The sequence below is a fragment of the Ylistrum balloti genome, unplaced genomic scaffold, assembly GCF_031769215.1.
Source record: "Ylistrum balloti isolate Yb309-2 unplaced genomic scaffold, AGI_CSIRO_Ybal_v1 Utg369756, whole genome shotgun sequence".
NCBI lineage: Eukaryota > Metazoa > Mollusca > Bivalvia > Pectinida > Pectinidae > Ylistrum > Ylistrum balloti.
This window is the reverse complement of record NW_026781957.1, coordinates 1,012,270-1,032,740: the sequence shown is the minus strand read 5'-3', so window position 1 is coordinate 1,032,740 and position 20,471 is coordinate 1,012,270. Positions and strand designations below refer to the sequence as shown.

Genomic DNA, 20,471 nt, shown 5'->3' with positions numbered 1-20,471 from the left:
GTGGAAGGTATCGTTGATTTCGGATCTTTGAGTGTAGTTTTGTACTCTCTAACAATTGTAAGAGTTCGTCTATTATCCAAACTGATATTTTTGTGGTTTCGATGAATCGCCAATTCTAATGAATGATTTGGAATCTAAAGCCAACACTTTGCTGACTTCATCGTGGAGTGTCATTCTCGGTTTCTGCAACGACATAAGCGACTTTTTCAGTGCCAATCCATCAATAACAGATACGGACGACGTTCAGGTCCAAATACTGCTATTGTTGCTTATTTGGCTCGGTGTCAACACTGTCCTCATAGCCATATCTTGGTCAATTTATGGCACAAGGATACGTTCAAAGATTGACAAGAAAGGTGCGTCGGCTATGGGGAATATATTGACAATGTCTGTGGTGCGTGGTTATAATGAGTAGCCAATGCCGGCGTTGGACGGATACCAACTGCACATGTACAACCCGAGTTTGTTTGTCCCATCACCAGACAGCCCCTTTAAACTTGTCTTTTGGAATCGGGTGTTGGCTATGGGTGCAGGGAAATCTTGGGGATAATTGGAAGAGTTGTCATGGCGCTTATCTGTTCTTTTAGTTTCAAATGGTTTTGAGCAATATTTATTTAAAAACATGACATAATAAGCTCGTGAGCATTAACTATATAGGCCTTATTCTGTATCACTCATTGATGAAAAGAAACTTATTATATAATGCCCAGTAGAAAAGAAAAAACTTTTATATGACTAGGAATATTATGTTTCAATGTGATAAGAGTAGTAAATGAGAGGGCATTCGCATAAACTTTTTCAACAACACCCTCACCTTGATATACGGAAGCATTTCTTTACTTTCTGTGTTATTGATCTATGGAACAGTCTCCCTCAGGATGTAATAGATTCGGATGATGTCATTAAGTTTGAAATCTGTCTAGATGAATACTGTAACCGTAATAACATAACTTTCAATTTATAGTTTAAATGTTGCTCATTGATACAGGAAGTATCCTAGAAATGTAACGTGTTGTATGAACTGGTATGGATATAGAGGCCTATGGCATGCATCCATGATATATCCTATTAAATTATCCTTAGTAGTAAATGTATCCACAATATTGTTTTTGTCTTGGTTGTACACAGTCCATATGAAAATAATTAGTAGAAAAAAGCTTGATTTTTCCATCAATGCATTATTTAACATAAAACATTACTGGTATACTGAACCTTGCTGTCTGTGAAATTTGGTGGTACTTTTTTTTAAAGGACAGAACTCTGACTTGACTGTGACACGACAAAAATAAAATCATGGATAAATGGTTAGAACCCTTCAGACTACCCATGTGTATGTACTGAAGTTGAGAGTACAAATCACATTTCCAACCTTGACTAGTGTGAACTTCCCTTAGCCAAGCAGTAGAGTGTTTGACTAAAGAACAAAAGATGGCTAGGTTAGCCAAGCTTTCTTGGCTCTTTTTTATAGAACTTGATAGCATTGTCAAAGTTCATCATATAAGTGATGAACTGTGAACAATTACATATGAAGGATGTAATGATAATGGGAAAACAGGTAGTTATATACAAGGCCAAAAATAGTTATCTATTCACAGTGAAAAAAGTCCATAACTGAGAAAAATGTTTGTCATTTATTATGTAAAATCCTTAATCATGCTTAGACTTAAAAAAGATCTGTATAGAAACTCAAATAATTTTAGTGATGCATCGTAGGATCAAATCATGTATAAAAGCAATTTATGCAGTGATATTAAGATAAAAAAAAATTTTAATTATAAATTTTTCAGACCTTGCTGAACAGTTTCCAACTCAACCAAACTTGGAAAGGCAGTGAGATTTCTTTCTCAGTTTTGAATAACCACTGAAAAGATGGCTGCAATCAAGAAATTTTTTCAAAAAAGAAAACTTGATGTCACCTTTAAGAGAGCTGGAGATGGTCATCGCCTTACAGATGATACCCGGTCAACTCCTCGAACCATGGTGACAGAACCAATCCATCCTGTGTCAAGACAACAAACCTCCAGGGAAGCACAGAAGGCTGCTGAAGCTGCCATGATCAGAAATCAGGGTCAGAATACTAGAAAGTCAGGTAAAATTAAAATACATGTACATTCTGCTTCAGATTTCTGATCACCAGATGGTGGACTGTAGGTTCCTCTTAGACCCTTGTGGTGCCTGTATAAATTTCATGCCGATAAAAAACAGCACAGAGGATTTTTCTCAAATTTCATTTGTTGGTTACAGAGCTTTGTTACTAGTCAAGCTGTGCTTACTAAACCAAAAGATTGATAGTATAAACAAAATTTCTGTGTATATGAACTACATCAGAAATAAAAAGCAATATTTCACAAAATTTGGATGAAACATGTAGGAGTTTTTGGAACAGCCATTTTTTCCTAGAGAGTCGTTGATAGCCCTCAAGCTGCTTCATTTCTTGAGGAATTTCGGTTAGACTTCACATTCTCCAAAAGGACCATGATATCTCGAATGAGTTTGAGTTTCATGACTGATGGGTCATGTTCATTATGCTGCTATTTGTCAGTACTCAAGTGGCTACATTCCTTAAAGGATTTAGATCCAACTTAATGTATTTGACCATCTTTAATTGTGCTTCAGTCAAGGTTGACCTGTGATAGATATCATTTACAATGCCTTGTTTAGAGTTTTAAGTTTCTTAATAATTGTCTACAGTTGTAGAGTGTGGACTACCGTGCATTCTTTTAATCAGGATGTAGGAGTCGGAATTTACTAATGGTACTGAAATCAAGTTGTCTGTAGTCCAAACTTTTCTCATGGCACTGAAATCAAGTTGTCTGTAGTCAGAACTTTTCTCAAGGCACTAAAATCAAGGGGTCTGTAATCAGAACTTTTCTCATGGCACTGAAATCAAGGGGTCTGTAGTCAGAACTTTACTAATGACACTGAAATCAAGTTGTCTGTAGTCCAAACTTTTCTCATGGCACTGAAATCAAGTTGTCTGTAGTCAGAACTTTTCTCATGGCACTGAAATCAAGTTGTCTGTAGTCAGAACTTTTCTCAAGGCACTAAAATCAAGGGGTCTGTAATCAGAACTTTTCTCATGGCACTGAAATCAAGGGGTCTGTAGTCAGAACTTTACTAATGACACTGAAATCAAGTTGTCTGTAGTCAGAACTTTACTAATGACACTGAAATCAAGTTGTCCGTAGTCAGAACTTTTCTAATGGTACTGAAATCAAGTTGTCCGTAGTCAGAACTTTACTAATGACACTGAAATCAAGTTGTCTGTAGTCAGAACTTTACTAATGACACTGAAATCAAGTTGTCTGTAGTCAGAACTTTACTAATGGTACTGAAATCAAGTTGTCTGTAGTCAGAACTTTACTAATGGTACTGAAATCAAGTTGTCCGTAGTCAGAACTTTACTAATGGTACTGAAATCAAGTTGTCCATAGACAGAACTTTTCCTTTTCTCTAAATTGAAAAACTAGAACATGTCTTCAGACAGGAATGTCTCTGTTCTCATGTGTGCAAGTTTCATCGTTTGATTAATTTGCAGAAGTTGTCAAATGTGAACTTTGACCCTTTACCTTTGACCTTTGGCCACTTAATATAATCAGGTGTAGAACTTAATGTTATAATACTATAAGATAAATATAAACCAGATGTGTTTAGAGCATCTTAAAATTTGACATTGATGTGGAAAGGAATGTGGTAGGCAGGGTTAAGGCTGTATCATATACCTTCCATAAAACAGTGGGGCATAAAAAAAAGAACTTGGTGAAGACATGATTTATTAAGAAAATTTTTTATCATTTCTATTTTGTTTGAAAAAAAAAAAAATCCATTTTTCTTTTATTCATCAGCTGCAGTTTCTCAGAGAGCTAAGATGAAGCAGGAGATGGAGTCAGAGTTGAAACGGCAGGAGCAGGCCTTAGCTGCTGCGGAGGTGGCCCGAGCAGGTCCAACAAAGGTAGAACTGGACAGTGCTCCTGTACTGTCACAAATTCTCTACACTTGTCCAGATATTGGTCCCGCAGTCCTTCCCAAAAATGAAATGGAAGCCTGCATTGAGGAGTTCCTCTTGAAGCAAATTGCAGAAGAACCAGAAATGACTTCTGCTTTAATGATTCATACTCTCAACAAAGATAAAGAGAAAGTCAGAATTGGAATTGAAACATTGGTTAAAATTCTTGGTAATATCATAGCAAATCCTGGCGAGGAGAAGTTCCGAAAGATCCGACTGACGACTAAAGCATTCACAGAGAAAATAGAGCCTTTAAGGGGAAGTGATGAGTTTCTACAAGCTGCAGGCTTTCATATAATGTCCCAGCTGGTAAATGAAACTGAAGAAAATTTTTATATAATGGATGAAGTCATGGCACAAGACACTGAGAGACTTAGTGGCCTTAAAGAAGTGTTGTTAGCAGCAGAGCCAATCAAACCTCAGCTGGACAGGGCATTAAAAGTGTACCATCCCTCACAACATGCTTCCAAGTTCGACATTCCTAATGAATTCTATAATGTTAATCCTGAGGAAATCAAGAAAGAACAACAGAGGAGACATGATGCAGTGGAAAAGCTTGGCATGTTACGCACTAAAGCCATGCGAGAAAGGGATGAATTACGGGAATTGAGGAAGTATCGCTTTACCCTTATTCGAGTTCGCCTGCCAAATGGTGTTTTGTTGCAAGGAACATTTAAGGCCCAGGAAAAAGTGTCTTCTTTATTTTCATATGTGAGAGAAAATTTAGCAAATGATTGGATACCATTTCAGCTTTTATCAGTGGGTCAGAAACTGGAGGAAACGGACACATTTGCCGAAGCTGGACTGGTACCTGCAGTGGTAGTTACCTTCTCATGGGACCAGGCATTGATGGCTGATCTCAAGGCACAACAGGGTGCTGGGGCAGAAGGTGCAATACTGAAGCAAGAAATTATGTCTCTGATAGAAACATTATGATACTCTGATGTGACTGTGTATTGTGATAATATATGGAGAGTAATGTGGTTATACCCCTGGTATTTCAGAAGCTTTTGTTATCATGCATGTGTTTTTAGTTTGTTCATACTGGCCTTCTCACACAAGTTTATCGATGAACAAAATTACTGTTACATGTATGTAAAGCTAATTATATATCAGAAAATTGTTAATATATACATTAGATGTATGGCATTTGCCCATTTTATTTTCTTGATAGGATTTTCTACATTTTGGAGCTGTCCTGTAATGCTTTAAGTTTAAACAATACATATGTAGATCATTTAAATGGTGTCTATCATATGTAAGTTATATATAGGTATGGTGAATATTCTTATTATAGCCTTCCTAACTGGAAATATATTTTTGTCCAGAAAACAAATTCCGTTTAACTTTGCTTAGAATAATGGGAAATTGGAGATAAAATGTGACTACATTCCACTTGTTTTATAGTCCTTTCTTCACAGTCTGTTGGTGACACACTGAAAAAATTAAAACCACAATAAGAATACATTGTTTGTATATAATCTTGCTTTTCAAATGATAATAATTTTGATATAATGCCACTAGCAGTACTTTCAGTTCTTTTCAGTTTTATTTTAACTGATTTTTTTGTAGTTAATGAATTAACACAGCATTGATCAGGAGTTTGTTACAAAAGTTTTCGGTACTCTGGCTTTGGAAGTCAGTGAAATAGGACAATGTTAATAGAGTTAATTAACATCCAGATTTAAATTGAGACATGATGACAATATGGAACATTTTGAACTCACATACACTACAGCAGAAATTTATTATTTGTTGATTTTTTGTTAGAGTGAAGTTTAATTTGTTGTCCAGATTCGCTAGTCAATATTATATATATGCATATCATCAGAAAAAGACGTATTTGTCCTTAACATGTACTGTTTCTTCCATCTCTATGATTGACTTTCTTTGTGACAATTTTTTTCTTTGTGTTGGAATGTTTTGTTTAGTCTCATAACATGATGATAAAAAAAGTTCCCTGTATATGCCCACTCTGTAGGGAACTCTTGATTCCCTGGGATAAATAGGGTACAAATGTCGGAAATAGAAAGGTGTCCATATACACTGGGTCATGAACTTATGAAGGTTGTGAAAATAACTCAATTAGCAGAAATATTCTCCATTTAATCTGACTGCAACAAATTTTATATTTATCTATATCACAGAGGTTATGAAATGATTACCTGTAGCAGTGATAAGTATTACACACGCAAGAAATTTATTTCTAACGGGAAAAGCTTTCAAGCATATTTACACTAGTAAATTCCTCATTACCGTTTGTATTGATATAGAATCGTGTTAAATTTGTAAGAGAATTCCACCTTGACCAGTTATGTTGCTAGTTGTCAGTTCCACGGTCTGCTTCAAATCGAGGGTTAGACAAAAGTTTTGCCCCAAAGGTTGTGATTTCTAGTTTGTTCTTGCTGCAAGAGATCATCTTTTTTTACTGTCTCAGTGTTTGTATGTTTGTTGTCTTGATAGGTGTCTAATCTCTCTCACTAAAAACTGATGTATTGGTAGTTTATCAATGATTCATTGTTTTGTTAGTCCTTGGAGGTGACAGAGAAATCTTGTTCAAACTTGACATTAATCAATCTGTATCCCTGCAAATGATTGTTTGCTTTTCAAGATTTTACAAAAGATACAGATGTGGAGAGTACCTTTGGATACAAATATATAAAGTAGAGCCAGATAGTGCATTAAACTGCATCATACAGTCGCTTGTCCCTCCAGGACTCATCACTGATGCTGAAGGCCAAAGTTTTGAAACCTAGGATGTCTAAGAATAATCAAAGTAAATTGAAAGGAATATCAATATCTAGATGGGGAGGTGCACTGGCTACATCACTCAATAAGCTTCATAGTTTTGTATAAACAATGTATGTGATAATTTCAAGTTTGTTATTTATCGTTTATAAAGTTTCCAATGATAAATGTTTAGGCTGTTGTTTTTGTTGGCCCTGTATTGGTAGTATACATTTTAGCATGCTTTAAAGTCTCAATTAGAACATTTCTAAATTATGCTAACTTCAGCAGTTCTGATTTATCTTATGGATATCCCTTCTACAAGTAGCAATCATGAAAGGAGAAAAATCTTATGTTGAAACTTACATATTGCCTTTTAAACAGTAATAAAATATTGTAACAAAACTGTTGGTTCTTGATGTCGTTGTATTTAGAAATGGTGACTGCAGTAGATTGTTCATTTTAATTCTATTGATGTTCCATATGTCGTCAGTTTTAAGAGTCCTGCAGGGTAGAACAGTATAAGCCCATCCATTGTCAAAGATATGTTTAGATTTTGTTAATAAAACAAAATGGAAATAGTAGTGAAACTTTGAAAAAAGGGAAAAAAGTGCTGTATATTCTAGTGATAAATTTAAGTGTACCAAGATTAAAAAAGATGGGTGGAAAACAAAGAAATCTCTGGACAAGATTGAAATTCTGAAAAGAACAAAGGGCAATAACTTTGTGAAATATTGTTGAATCAAAATGTACTCGTGAAAACACAATCTATAATTGTGATAATCAAACCTACCAAGATTGAAAGAAATTGATTGATGACTGACAAAGGACGACTGACAAGATAAAACAAAAAAAAACAAAGCTAAAAATCCAAAGGGCGATAACACCTTCAAAACTTCTGGAATCAAATTTCTGTGTAGGAAAATCACTTCTTGTTATGGAGATTAAGTTAACCAAGTTTGAAAGAAATCAGTTGAGAAGTGAGATTTCTGGACAAGTTTAACATTATTAAAAACAATAAAAAGTATAGTAACTTTTCCAAATAGCATCAAATCAAACTACTGTTCAGAAAAACATAACTTCATATCATCAAGATGAAGATTTCCAGGCGAGATTAACATGAAAAAGGGGCAATAACTCTTCCAAATACAGTTTTATCAAACTGTCATGGAGGAAAACACAAATACCTTCCATGGATATTAAATCTACCATGTTTGAAAAACAACTGGTTGAAAATTGTGGGAGGAGCTCTCCTGACAAATGAAAGTTTACGAAGGACGGACAAATTCTTACTACAATATAACCCAACAAAATCTTTGACAGTTGTATAAAAATTCCACAGTACAGGTTTCTCTGATAAATATCAAGGTTAACTATAACTTCCTGTGCAAGACCAACCATATTGCAAGCGATAAAGATTAATGGAGAGAAAAACTGTATATTTCTGTAAAATAACATGAAAAATAAATAACAACTGACACAAGATTTTATCATTGAAGTCTTTTACTGTGCATACAAAAACATTTTTTTCACAAACTTTACAATAATGACAATGTATTATTAAAATACTACTTCACGAACAGTGTGTAGATTATCGAGAACTCCTATAGTGCTAAAGTATTAGGGATACTCTAGTATCTGACTCGTATAGTGCTATAGTATTTGGGACACTCTAGTTTCCTACTCGTATAGTGCTATAGTATTTAGGATACTCTAGTATCCTACTCATATAGTGCTAAAGTATTTGGGACACTCTAGTTTCCTACTCATATAGTGCTATAGTATTTGGGACACTAGTTTCCTACTCCTATAGTGCTACGCTAGCATCCTACAATAATTTATAATATGAAATTAATCTCAGTAACATGCAGCCTACACAATAATACTCTATCCTGCTGGTAGACAGAAAATATATTAAATACTAAATACATATTCTACGATTTAATTCAATAATATAAACGACGTAATTCTTTATTTCACATTTTATCTTTATGAAATAAATAGTTTTTAATGAAATAAATGATGATGTTTGAAATAAACCTGGCACATAGTAAATATCAGAATATTGAGATCCTTTTACCTGCAATACTTTGCTAGGATATTATTGAGTCATGTGATCCTTTCACCTGCAATGCTTTGCTAGGATATTATTGAGTCATGTGATCCTTTCACCTGCAATGCTTTGCTAGGATATTATTGAGTCATGTGATCCTTTCAACTGTAATGCTTTCTATGATATTATTGAGTCATGTGACACAAAATCACATCTAAATACTGATGACATTTCAAAGGAAAAACTTTTATTGTATTTATCCTTAGTTTAGCCCCCTTTCCTTATGTTAAAGTTCAGTATTAAAGTGCAGAGCTCGACGTTAACAGTTGCCCGATTGCCCGTGGCAAGTAAAAATTGGTGTCGGGCAACATGATTTTACCAGTAATTTGCCCGATCAAGCAAGCGAAAAACATTCAACAAGATAGGTGATCAAAGTCTTATGTCATTGATCATGTCACGTACCGGTAGAAATATTGTATTGAAAATCAGAACTACATTTTCTTACTTAAGTCTCCTTGAAATGTAAGCTCTAAAACAACACATCCTGACAATTGTTTCCTTTAATTAAATGACAGACATATATATTAGAACCGACTGCCTAGACATAGCCGATGGTTTCACAGTCACTAATGTTCACTGCGCATGCTCTAGTCGGCTAAATGGTCGAGACAAAATATATCGGTAATAGAATCTTGAAACAAACACATGCATATTTTATCAATAAAGACAAAGCTGGTATTAGCACAAATTGAAATTACAAGTGTCAAGAAATAGAAAGAATATGTTTAAGCAGCATGTTTTGTCACTAACCTTACATCACTAAACAGGAAGTAGACTACTGCCGGTATGGAATTGTGGAAAGATGCATGCGCAAAATTTCCCGTTCTATTAATAGACACTGTCATTTCGCTGTTGACTACGAAGCTAGTATGCAGTATGTTGTTACATAAATTCAGGTTTACTAGCAAAAGGCAAGCTGATCGCGATGTTGGCATTAAGCAAAAAAGATCGGACAGTAAAAAAGAACACGATCAAACGACCATTTGAGGAGGATTTCAGTGAATGGACCTAGTACCTCAGAATTTGACCCAAACTTGGTTATTAAACATTGGTGGGAAGCTGGTGAAAGATCAAGAAGGCCTAGTTGTGAATAAAAACATAAACTTGTTACTTCATTACATTTTAAGAGACTGTAAATAAAAGACAATCTAAAGGAACATAAGATAGTCTCTTTTTAATTCAAACATACAGTGCAATGTTTATACTAGAGTGAAAACCTAATAATTCAACATCATTTGTATGGGCAAGTTAATTTCGGCAACTGGCAAGTAGAAATTGAATAGCACTTGCCCAGCTGGGCAAGTACTAAAAACAGTTAACCAAGGCCTGAAGTGTGGGAAGAACTGCTGATTCTGCTAAATATGGGGGCTTATTTGAGGGCAGAAGCTTAGTGTTTAAAACCTACTAACCAGACAAATACGAATCACTTGAACATTGATTAGATGCTTTGCTGTAACCTTGATCTTAATGTACAAATTATTCAGTAACAAAACTGGTAAATATGTATGTGACATAACAGACTAAAAGATAAAACATGATTAGATAAGATTGAATACTTCCATCTCGTTTTACCGGAAGAGGAAAAACAACCTTAAAATATAACTTGAACAGAATGTTTTAACATAAGGAAAATGTCCACAATTTGTGAAGTTTGAAAAATTCATTAACAAATATGTTTTGAACGCCATTGATTCTGATTTTTATATCTCATCTTCTGCGTTTGATCCTCTTTGCGATGCCACCTACAGATGACCCAGTAGATCTCTTCCTCTTTGCGTTTCCTTTCTTCTTCTCATCACGGCTATCCTTTATACTCCTCCTCTGATCTTCATTTCTGTACATGAAACATACGACCTCAAGTAAATTCAATCATCTTGATCGAGATCTGATTTTCCATTTGTATTCCACAAGTATTGAAATACTAACAATTTAATTTTACATCATATAATGAGTCAAGGACAAAAATCATATTTACCCTGCTTTGACTCGTTCAGACTGTCTTCTGGTCCCAATCTGCAAAAAAAATAATAGAAAATTAAAACTGAAACTGATTTAAAGTTTATGGAAATAAGTTAGTAAGCAGACCACAAAGTACACAAATTTCTCCATTGGGTAGAAATAACAGAGAATTATGGGAAATGGTACAAAAGGTAATGACATGTAACTGATAATAACTAGACACATCAAGGATTATGGGGTAGACAAAACAGAGGATTATGGGATACAATACACTGAAATAAGGTCAATCTCTGCTACATCGTTATAAAAGACAAAAATCACGCCACGAAACCTTAGTTTATTACCTTCATGGTTACTGGAGACGAGACCCACAATATAGAAGATTCATCACTACCCGTGGAAACACCACTTTCAACTGAAAGCCCAGATACGTGACGCGACCGTAGGGATGTGTTGTGTACAACTTCAGTATCAAACAAAGGCGTGTCTTCCACTTCCACACTTTGAACGGCCCCATCCTGCTCCCGAGGTATGGGAGTTTGGGACAGGGCAGGCCAGTCAGATCGACAATCATCCTCTTGGTCATCTTCAGAAAAAGTATCTGCAGCGAAAAAATAACAACATTTGATTCGGACCACCTTGGGATCATTTCATGCAAGTTTGAGCCCAATACCACTAGTGGAACTTGAGAAGAAGTTAAAAATAGTGGACTTGTGGACACTTCGGGTCAGATGACCTTAAAAACAAGAGTGCTGTGGATACAATATACACCACCACAAAATATAAAGATCAAGATCAAATGGCATAAATCTGATAAAAATCAATGAACTGTAAAATCGCCCCTTCATGCCTATCGAACCATGGTATTAGTGACATTGAGCAAGTTTTATGAAAATCGGATAATTAGTTTTGGAGGAGTTGCGTTCACAAGGCTCAACTATGAGCAGGCTACAGATACAAAGTTGAAAATGGCACAAATCTTACAAAATCAATGAACCAAAAAATTGCCCTTTCATGCACATCTACCCATTGTAGTAGTGACATTGAGCAAGTTTTATGAAAATCTGATCATTAGTTTAGGAGGAGTTGCGTTCACAAGAAATGGACGTACATACAGAGGTACGGACGGACAGATGGAGAAGATGACGCCAATAAATCTGTTCTCAATGAAGCTCAACAAGATATCTACAGATCAACTAAACTATAGGATTTTTCTACAGACTTCACACAATGTCTGTAGAGCTAAAACATGCATTCCTGTCAGGAAGATGGCCAACATAAGATGGCCAACATATTACCATTATATGACAATTTAGAGACATTAATAGCAATCAGAAAACCTTCTGAATATCTGTTATTACAGTATATCTAATGATCTCTGAAAAACCAGAGTATTTATCTTCCAGTTGATTGTATTTGTTCCCCTTTCACCTTTTTGAAGTTTCCACTTCAAGAAAATTCTATGTAAGTTTACATCTAAATCTTCCTGTTTTAACTGAACTGATTCAGAATATTTAACATATGTTATACCTATAGACGAGTTGATTTTCTTAAAGAGTTGATCCTCTGTGTCACTTCCAAACTCGCTGTCTTCCACGAAGAGTGCACACTTTCCTGGTGATGGTGGTACAATGAGATCAGCTGGTAAGCTGGGACTCTTTAATGGGGAACATCCCAGGCCAGCCAGTTTTCTTGGTGATGGGGTGGACGTTATGATATCTCTATGTATTCGTCTTCTCACTTTCTTTGGTGTCCTTTCTATCCGTATTTCTGATGACCCTGTACTAGGACTAGGGAGTGTATGACTGGTTGGGGAGTTTTTGTCTAATCCTGAATTACTGTTAGAGTTTTCTGTTAGAGAGTTAGTTACAGAACACAACTCTGAATTTATTTCTGTAACAGGATCACCTTCCATATCTGGATTACTTTCCGATGAGTGTTCTACAGGACATGACGAGGAATTCTTTAGCACCGAATGATCATCAGAGCTACCTTCTACACCTGAATTACCTCCTAACAAGTTATCCACAGGACAAGATGTTGACAAAGAACTTGTTTGGACTAAAGGACTAGCAGAGTCACTCTCAACATATGACCTTCCTCTTTGAGACTTCATCACATGACTAGGTGTAACATCCGTAGCCATGGCGACAGGTTTTTCGTTTTCACTCTCCTCTGTTGGAATCTCACTTTTCTTCCCTGGATGTGATTTCTCACCTTTAGTTTTGCGACTATTCCTGGCCGCATTGACCAAGTCATCAAACTGAGACTTATGTGCCTTTTCTGGTGAAACAAACAAGATATCATTAATAATATTGTATCATTAAACATGGTGATGCTCAGGCAAACTGAAAATTACCATTATACTGATCATATCATTGAACATAGTAACAACTATATTTCACAAATTCATATTTTCAATCAGTAAATCAGAATGATACATCGGCGATGACATCTTAAGGTAACTGTTTTTTGTAACCGTTTTTTGACACATCGGTGATGACATCTTAAGGTAACTGTTTTTTGCAACCGTTTTTTGAAACATCGGCGATGACATCTTAAGGTAACTGTTTTTTGTAACCGTTTTTTGACACAAACTTACCATAATTTTGTAGGACACTTTTAATCGTGGCAGGGGAACTGTTCTTTTCAATATGAACTCTCTGAATGAAAAAAAAACAACAACATATAAATGTGACTACTACATATATTATAGATTAAGGAACTTTTCAGTTAAACAAACAGAAAAAGCTAAAATTGCTTTAGAAATAATTGGAATATTCCTCTACCAGACTGAGGAGAAGAAACCAATAATACCAAGATAATCATAAAATCATCCAGTGACCATAAAGATAATTTATTAACATCTCTACATATCAAGGTTTTAATTCTACTTAAATGATACAAATCATTACAGCAGGTAGCCAGCTCTCAAATAAAAGCCATTCATTTTAGGAGGCGATTTTTTTTGTTTATTTTATTCTAAATCCAGGAATTTCTATGTCTACATACTGTTATAATTAGTATAAGTACATTTTATACACTACACATTTATAATCCACGAAATCAAATGTCTATGACACTGAGCCTAACGAAAAGATATGATGTCATAGTACGATAGTGGAGAGATAGAGTGTCAGATAAACATAGGCAACTCTTTATCAAAGACATATTCACATATTTACTACAAGTTAATTTCGTGGGATAGAGGGCACCAACACTTCCTTAATACTTTTCAGAGAAAAAAAAACATGTCATGATGAACTTTCGAAGAGTTTGGTTGAAAACCAAATGAGGAGATTTTTGGACAATCAAAAGTTTACAATGGACAGTCCCAACACCTGATCACAATAGGTTGCAGGAGAAGATTTGAGAGGTGTATAAAAATAAATCCTGTAATGGTTTGAGAAACTGTATTATTATAGTTTACATCTGCAGGGCAATGGTGCTATATCATCTAACCAGACAGAAGTGTAAGGCTAAGTACCACCAATGAACACGTGATCATTTTGACCTCTCTGATGGCCAGGTAATTTTTCATTAGCTCTGTGGGGCCGGATACGGGCCACATTCCAAATTGGATTTATTTCCAAATGGCTAAATTTTAAAAAAAAATTAATAGCTTACTCCTAAAAGTTTCCTACTGAGTTGGTTGTTTTTTTTTTTATTTTTTGGTGTTTTTTTTTTTAATGAGATAAAAAGCCTCACTCCCAAATGAGTGAAAAAAGGCCTGCAGGCATATTAAATAATTACAGTATTAAATAAGTGATTCTAATTTTAAATAAATTTTTAATCAACAAGAGACAGCAACATATTTTATTTTCCAGGTTATAAGTTGTTATTGTTTGGCATGGATGTCTTCACAGATTATCTACGAACAGATACAGGGCCTGATGTTACATTCCATTTACTTAACAATCTCTCCATTTATAAAGAATGTCAAAAAATAGATATGCTTGGTTATAAATACAATACCTCCTTGCGTATACTGCTAGAGACTCCTGTTTGCTTTGCCTTTTCTAGGGCTTCAAGTTCTTTTATCACCTGTTCAACTGCAAAAATAAACATTTTCTGTTTGAAAGTATCGACCAACCATTTCCAATATACATGCAAGCTGCTGATGAAGGCAGTAACAAGATGTCTCTCGTATTTCAATACCATATATCAGGATATCTTTGCGGTGTACTTTTTTGCAAAAATCCAACAAATTTACTATTTGGCATTTTTGCATACCATCAGGTATTTTATCTTCTGTGATTTTGTCATAAATTTGATAGGCCTCTTTTGAAATATTAGAATACTGTAGAATGGACATAGCTTACATATATACCAGTTTACCAGTGGAACATCCACTGGAAATCCGACTGACCAGTCCTAACAGAAAGGAATATTCACAAGAACGTGTTCAGATGTAAGTAGATCAGCTCTATACTGAATTACCCATGCATTTACAACAAGGAGAGGAAAGCATACAAATTTCGAGATTTAATTTTTTTTTTTTGCAATTGATGAAGTGTCCATAAATTTGCAAAAATCTGATACCCACAAAAAATCTTGCTATATATCAATTACTAAGCTAATGTACTGCCAATCACATAGGGATACTGCAAGTTGTGATCAAAATTTAGTTGCTTTCATTTGTTTCCAAATAATTGAAAATGCTAAATATAAGTCTATAATTCTCTTTACTGCATTTCTAGATGCCAATTGGATAAAAGAAAATTCAACATGATATGTACAATGAATTATCCTGTTGGCATTCACATTACCTATGAATGCCAACAGAGTGTAGCCCAGTGCTGATACCGAAACACTGAAATTTCCCATCTGTAGATCAAGAGAATTACTGCCAGCAAAATTCAAATTCATAACAAGAGGGTCAATGGGCCTGCATCGCTCAATTGGTATTCAATGTGTATCGAACTAAGAATCGGTGTTAATATCACAAATATATTGACATACATACTTCTAATGCTCAACTCTAAACAGTTGTGACTTGGGATTTTAAGTAAATGACAGACCTTTCCTTCTCTTGAACTTTGACATAGAAACACCTCTCCAACAAATTTGTTGAACTTTGACATAGAAACACCTCTACAACAAATTCCATATTTCTCAACCTTTTAATTTACCAGAAGAAATCTTTTAAAGGTTTCAAGAAATTTGATCTATGTGACCTTCAAGGTCATATTTTTTTTAATATATCAGTGATCATTCTTTGAACCCATCAGCCAAATAACATGCTTCTACATCTTTTGGGTAGTCAGAAGTGTTTTGAAACATCTTCACAAATTTACCTCACTAGGATGTTGAATAAGCATCAATGTCATTTCTTCTTTGCAAACTTTATTGGGTTGTATCCTGAAAACACATCACCCAAATATCATGTGACTTTTGGTTAGCCAGAAAGGTTTTTTTTAACAGTTTTAACAAATTTAGCCCCTGTGACTTTGAACATGTGTGTCAGTGACAGCTGTATATAGTAACTTTAGCAGGCCTTGACCTCCACTGTACACAGTAATTTTATCAGGTGTAGAATGACAGATGATAGTAAATATAGACCGACAGTTGACAGCCTAAAATCATACCTGGCCTTGGATTTAAGGAATCACATTCCGCATTATACATCAGCACAAATTCACGATGTCGGTTTATCAGTGTCTGAAATAGCAACCGAACATAAATAAGCAAATCATACATAATCCAAATGTTACAATCCTAATAACAAGGTCATTTGTCAATATTGATTCCCATTATTCCCTGTTTCAGACTCAATACTTCATTAAATATTCTGACACAATGGATGGCATCTTTATATATGATTACAAAGCAAAATGTAAAACTATTTATACTTTTGTTGAATAAGGGATTATAACCTAATGGCTAGGTTAAGATTTTACCCCTCTGAGGAATGAAATCCTCTGCACCACTTCATTTTTCTTTTTTTCTAATTTTGATGCGGTAGTGCGACACAAACCTCTTACACACACAAGAAATCCCAGAGAAGAATCTTGGTGCCCACCATTGTTTGTTCTTTAAGAGTTGAATCTTTTCCTTTTTTTTCCCTCTTTTTTTCATATGATATTGGAAAATTCCTCTATAAAATATATATAATATTCTTTAACTGCCAAAGTAAACAAAGATCACCTCTCAGTACTTCTGATTTTTCAAACCAGTCCCAAACTCAACCGGGCACAACTAGAGACCAAGGGGACCTCACATATGAAATTTGAGAAAGATCCATCTAGTACTCTCTAGAAGTAACTATAACATTATGTTATAGTCAAAAGTCCAAGATGGTCTTCTGTCAGCTCCTTTTATTTATCACTTCCAAAACCATTAGGGTATAAATAGGGATCAAGGGAAAAGTACACATGAAAGGTCCATCCTGACTCTCTTAAGATCTATTCATAACAAACTTTCATTGTAACAAGAGGTCCCAGAGGGTTTTTTGGCACCCACCATCATTAGATTTTTATTTGTTCTTTGAAAGTTGGATCTTTTCCCTCCTTGTCTGTTTTTGCTCTTAATAATAAGACATTTGAACATTTCTCTGCAGAAATAAATGATAATCTTTACATGCCAAATCCATAATGGCCACCTGGAAACCATTTTGTATCTTCTGATCAGTTCCAAAAGCAAACGAGCACAAGGAAAGACCAAAGGGAACATACATATGATTTAGTGATATTCATTCAGTACTTCTTCAGAAATAGCAATAACAATCTGCACTAGGCAAAATCCAAGATGGTTGCCTGTCAGCCATTTTGTTTTTCTAATCAGTCCCAAAATCAAATAGGCACAAATAGGGACTTAAAGAACCACATACATGAAATTTTAGAAAGATCTATACAGTATATCTCGAGAATAGTGATAAACTTTCAAAGTCAAATTCTAAGATGTCCATCTGTCGACCATTTTGTTTTTCTGATCAGTCCCAAAAACATAATGGCACAAGTAGAGACCAATAGGAACCTACATATGAAATTTCAGAACCATCAAGTACTTGTTAAAAAATAATGATAACAAACTTTCAAAGTAAAAAACCAAGATGGCTGTCTGTCAGCCATTTTGTTTTTCTGATCAGTCCCAAAATTAGATGGTAAAAACTAAGTACCAAAAGAGACTATATAGGAAATTTGAGAAAGATCTATACAGTTGTTCTCAAGAAATAGCAATAACAAAATTTCAAAGTTAAAATACAAGATGGGCACCTGTCAGCTATTTTGTTTTTTTGATCACACCCAAAATCAAATGGGCACAACCAGGGACCAAGGGGAATCTAAATATGAAATTTAAGAACAAGGGGTCCCAGAGGGATCTTGGCACCCATCATTGTTTTATTTTTATATGTTGGATCTTTACCTTTCTTTTTTTCTGGTTTGCTTTTAATGATAAGGCATTTGAACATTTCTTTGCAGAAATTAAATTTACCTGTTTATCGCCCTTGCAGGACAGACCATCTTCTTTGAGTTTCTTCCGTAAATTTTTATCTGACATTATGTTGTAAACTAGCTTGGTCATATGTTTTCTTTTAGGTGTTGCTCTGTTGAATAAAAGTACACATTACATGCTTTAAGTAACATTCTTTATTCTCTGATTATTCAACAAAGCAAAGACAAAAAGTATTAATCTAATTAATAAATACTATTAAACAAGGACTGTCGGAAATACTGTAGTATAATTTTTTCGCTGGGCTTGAATTTACAATATGCATTTTTGTTGGCGCTTCATTTGTTGGATATTTTTCACTCAGATTTACCTTAGCATATATTTTTTCTTTACAAAATGATAGAAAACTGAGAGGAATACAGAAGTAATGAAAACAATTGTTTTTTTTAGACGGTATGAGATTTTTCATAATTCATTAATGTCTGTAAGGTGTTAACTCAATATATCATTCAATCAAATTACAGGTCTATTATACAAAATTTGTCTCATGGATTGTTTCAAGTTCAATATTCAAATATCATTGTCATACTGCACAGTAACATCCTCTGACAAGACTATCAGAAAAACATGTAAACTCCCCTTGTAACTATCATTAAAGGTTGCTATATTTATTGTTTTACCTTCGTAATGATGATTTCTTTTCTGCACTAGCTAGGCATTGGTCAAGGTGAGTGTTGATAGCCTGGTCATTCACTTCCACACCACACACTGGACATGGCACTAGGGACAAATGTATTTATAAATGGTGAGACTGATTTGTGATCAAATATTAAAATAACTAGATTGTGTGGTAAAGTCACACACTTAGCTATAATTCTGCCTTAAACCACATAAATACATGATCAATTGTACCTATCACAACTGAAATAGGTATATGTTACTATAAAAAATATCTCAAGTTTATTTTTGTGATAAAAAGTATATAAGTTTGGAATCAAAAAGTAACAGGTATGTTTGAAACTTTCTCATCTATATGAAATGAAGACACTGATGCCCTAATTCACTAAACAAAATCTTTCTACCTTATACTGAGGATAATTGTCTGAAAACAACAAATTTTACATGCTGGATAATTACTTTTAACAGTAGAGAACTCCATGGTTTGATCTTGTGGTGTTGAATCCTCATCATGAGAAAGTGACTCTGTGGTATCCAGTGATATGGCTGACAGAACAGGCCCATTTTTATCACAAGGTAACATACTGTTTTCCTTGTTACTTCTGGCACTTCTCCGACTGTCTGTGGAGACATTAGCCACATTATCTGTTGAACCTAAAGAGCTATCAGCTATACTCTCCATTAAATCTATATCAACACCCCCTATCTGCTTCTTACTGACAGCATGTGATGATCTTCTAGAACGACGTTTTTGTACTTGTTCATCTTGTAAGTTCACAATATTTGAGTTTTTCAAACAATCCTCAAAGTCTTCTTCGTCGGTTGAGATAACCACTGTGGGACAAGCTTCTCTGGGATTCTTTCTCTTGGGCGAAAATATATCTAAGATCAATTTATTACCCTGTAAATCAAAAAATATCTTAATTAGACAAAAAGGCTCATATAATTATTTATCTGAAATTAAGACAATCACATGTTTTCAATTATAGGCATAGTTTTGTGTAGAAATATCTTGATATCATTGTTTTGTGTAGAAATATCTTGTTTTGTGTAGAAATATCTTGATATCATGGTTTTGTGTAGAAATATCTTGCTATCATTGTTTTGTGTAGAAATATCTTGTTTTGTGTAGAAATATCTTGTTTTGTGTAGAAATATCTTGTTATCATTGTTTTGTGTAGAAATATCTTGCTGTCATTGTTTTGTGTAGAAATATCTTGTTTTGTGTAGAAATATCTTGTTATCATTGTTTTGTGTAGAAATATCTTGATATCATTGTTTTGTGTAGAAATGTCTTGTTTTGTGTAGAAATATCTTGTTTTGTGTAGAAATATCTTGTTTTGTGTAGAAATATCTTGTTTTGTTTAGAAATATATTGTTATCATTGTTTTGTGTAGAAATATCTTGCTGTCATTGTTTTGTGTAGAAATATCTTGTTTTGTGTAGAAATATCTTGTTTTGTGTAGAAATATCTTGTTATCATTGTTTTGTGTAGAAATATCTTGATATCATTGTTTTGTGTAGAAATGTCTTGTTTTGTGTAGAAATATCTTGTTTTGTGTAGAAATATCGTTTTGTGTAGAAATATCTTGTTTT

General features: G+C 34.4%; 2 protein-coding genes across 2 annotated transcripts; one reads left to right on the top strand and one right to left on the bottom strand.

Annotated features, from left to right (window-relative positions):
* The first annotated feature begins 16 nt into the window (after window positions 1-16).
* On the top strand, window positions 17-7,139 carry LOC132543487 (UBX domain-containing protein 6-like). The gene is made up of 3 exons (XM_060206995.1): window positions 17-356; window positions 1,788-2,089; window positions 3,846-7,139. Exons 2-3 carry the CDS (start codon window positions 1,870-1,872, stop codon window positions 4,940-4,942), a joined length of 1,317 nt encoding a protein of 438 aa, XP_060062978.1. The 5' UTR covers window positions 17-356; window positions 1,788-1,869; the 3' UTR covers window positions 4,943-7,139.
* Window positions 7,140-10,509: 3,370 nt separating this feature from the next.
* Window positions 10,510-19,391, bottom strand: LOC132543437 (E3 ubiquitin-protein ligase RAD18-like). Its single transcript, XM_060206938.1, is given in 11 exon segments — window positions 10,510-10,595; window positions 10,598-10,680; window positions 10,822-10,859; window positions 11,150-11,406; window positions 12,336-13,088; window positions 13,408-13,468; window positions 14,781-14,857; window positions 16,394-16,466; window positions 18,240-18,351; window positions 18,878-18,977; window positions 19,335-19,391. Coding segments are annotated over 11 exon segments (1,662 nt in total). The 5' UTR covers window positions 19,357-19,391.
* Between the last annotated feature and the right edge of the window lie 1,080 nt (window positions 19,392-20,471).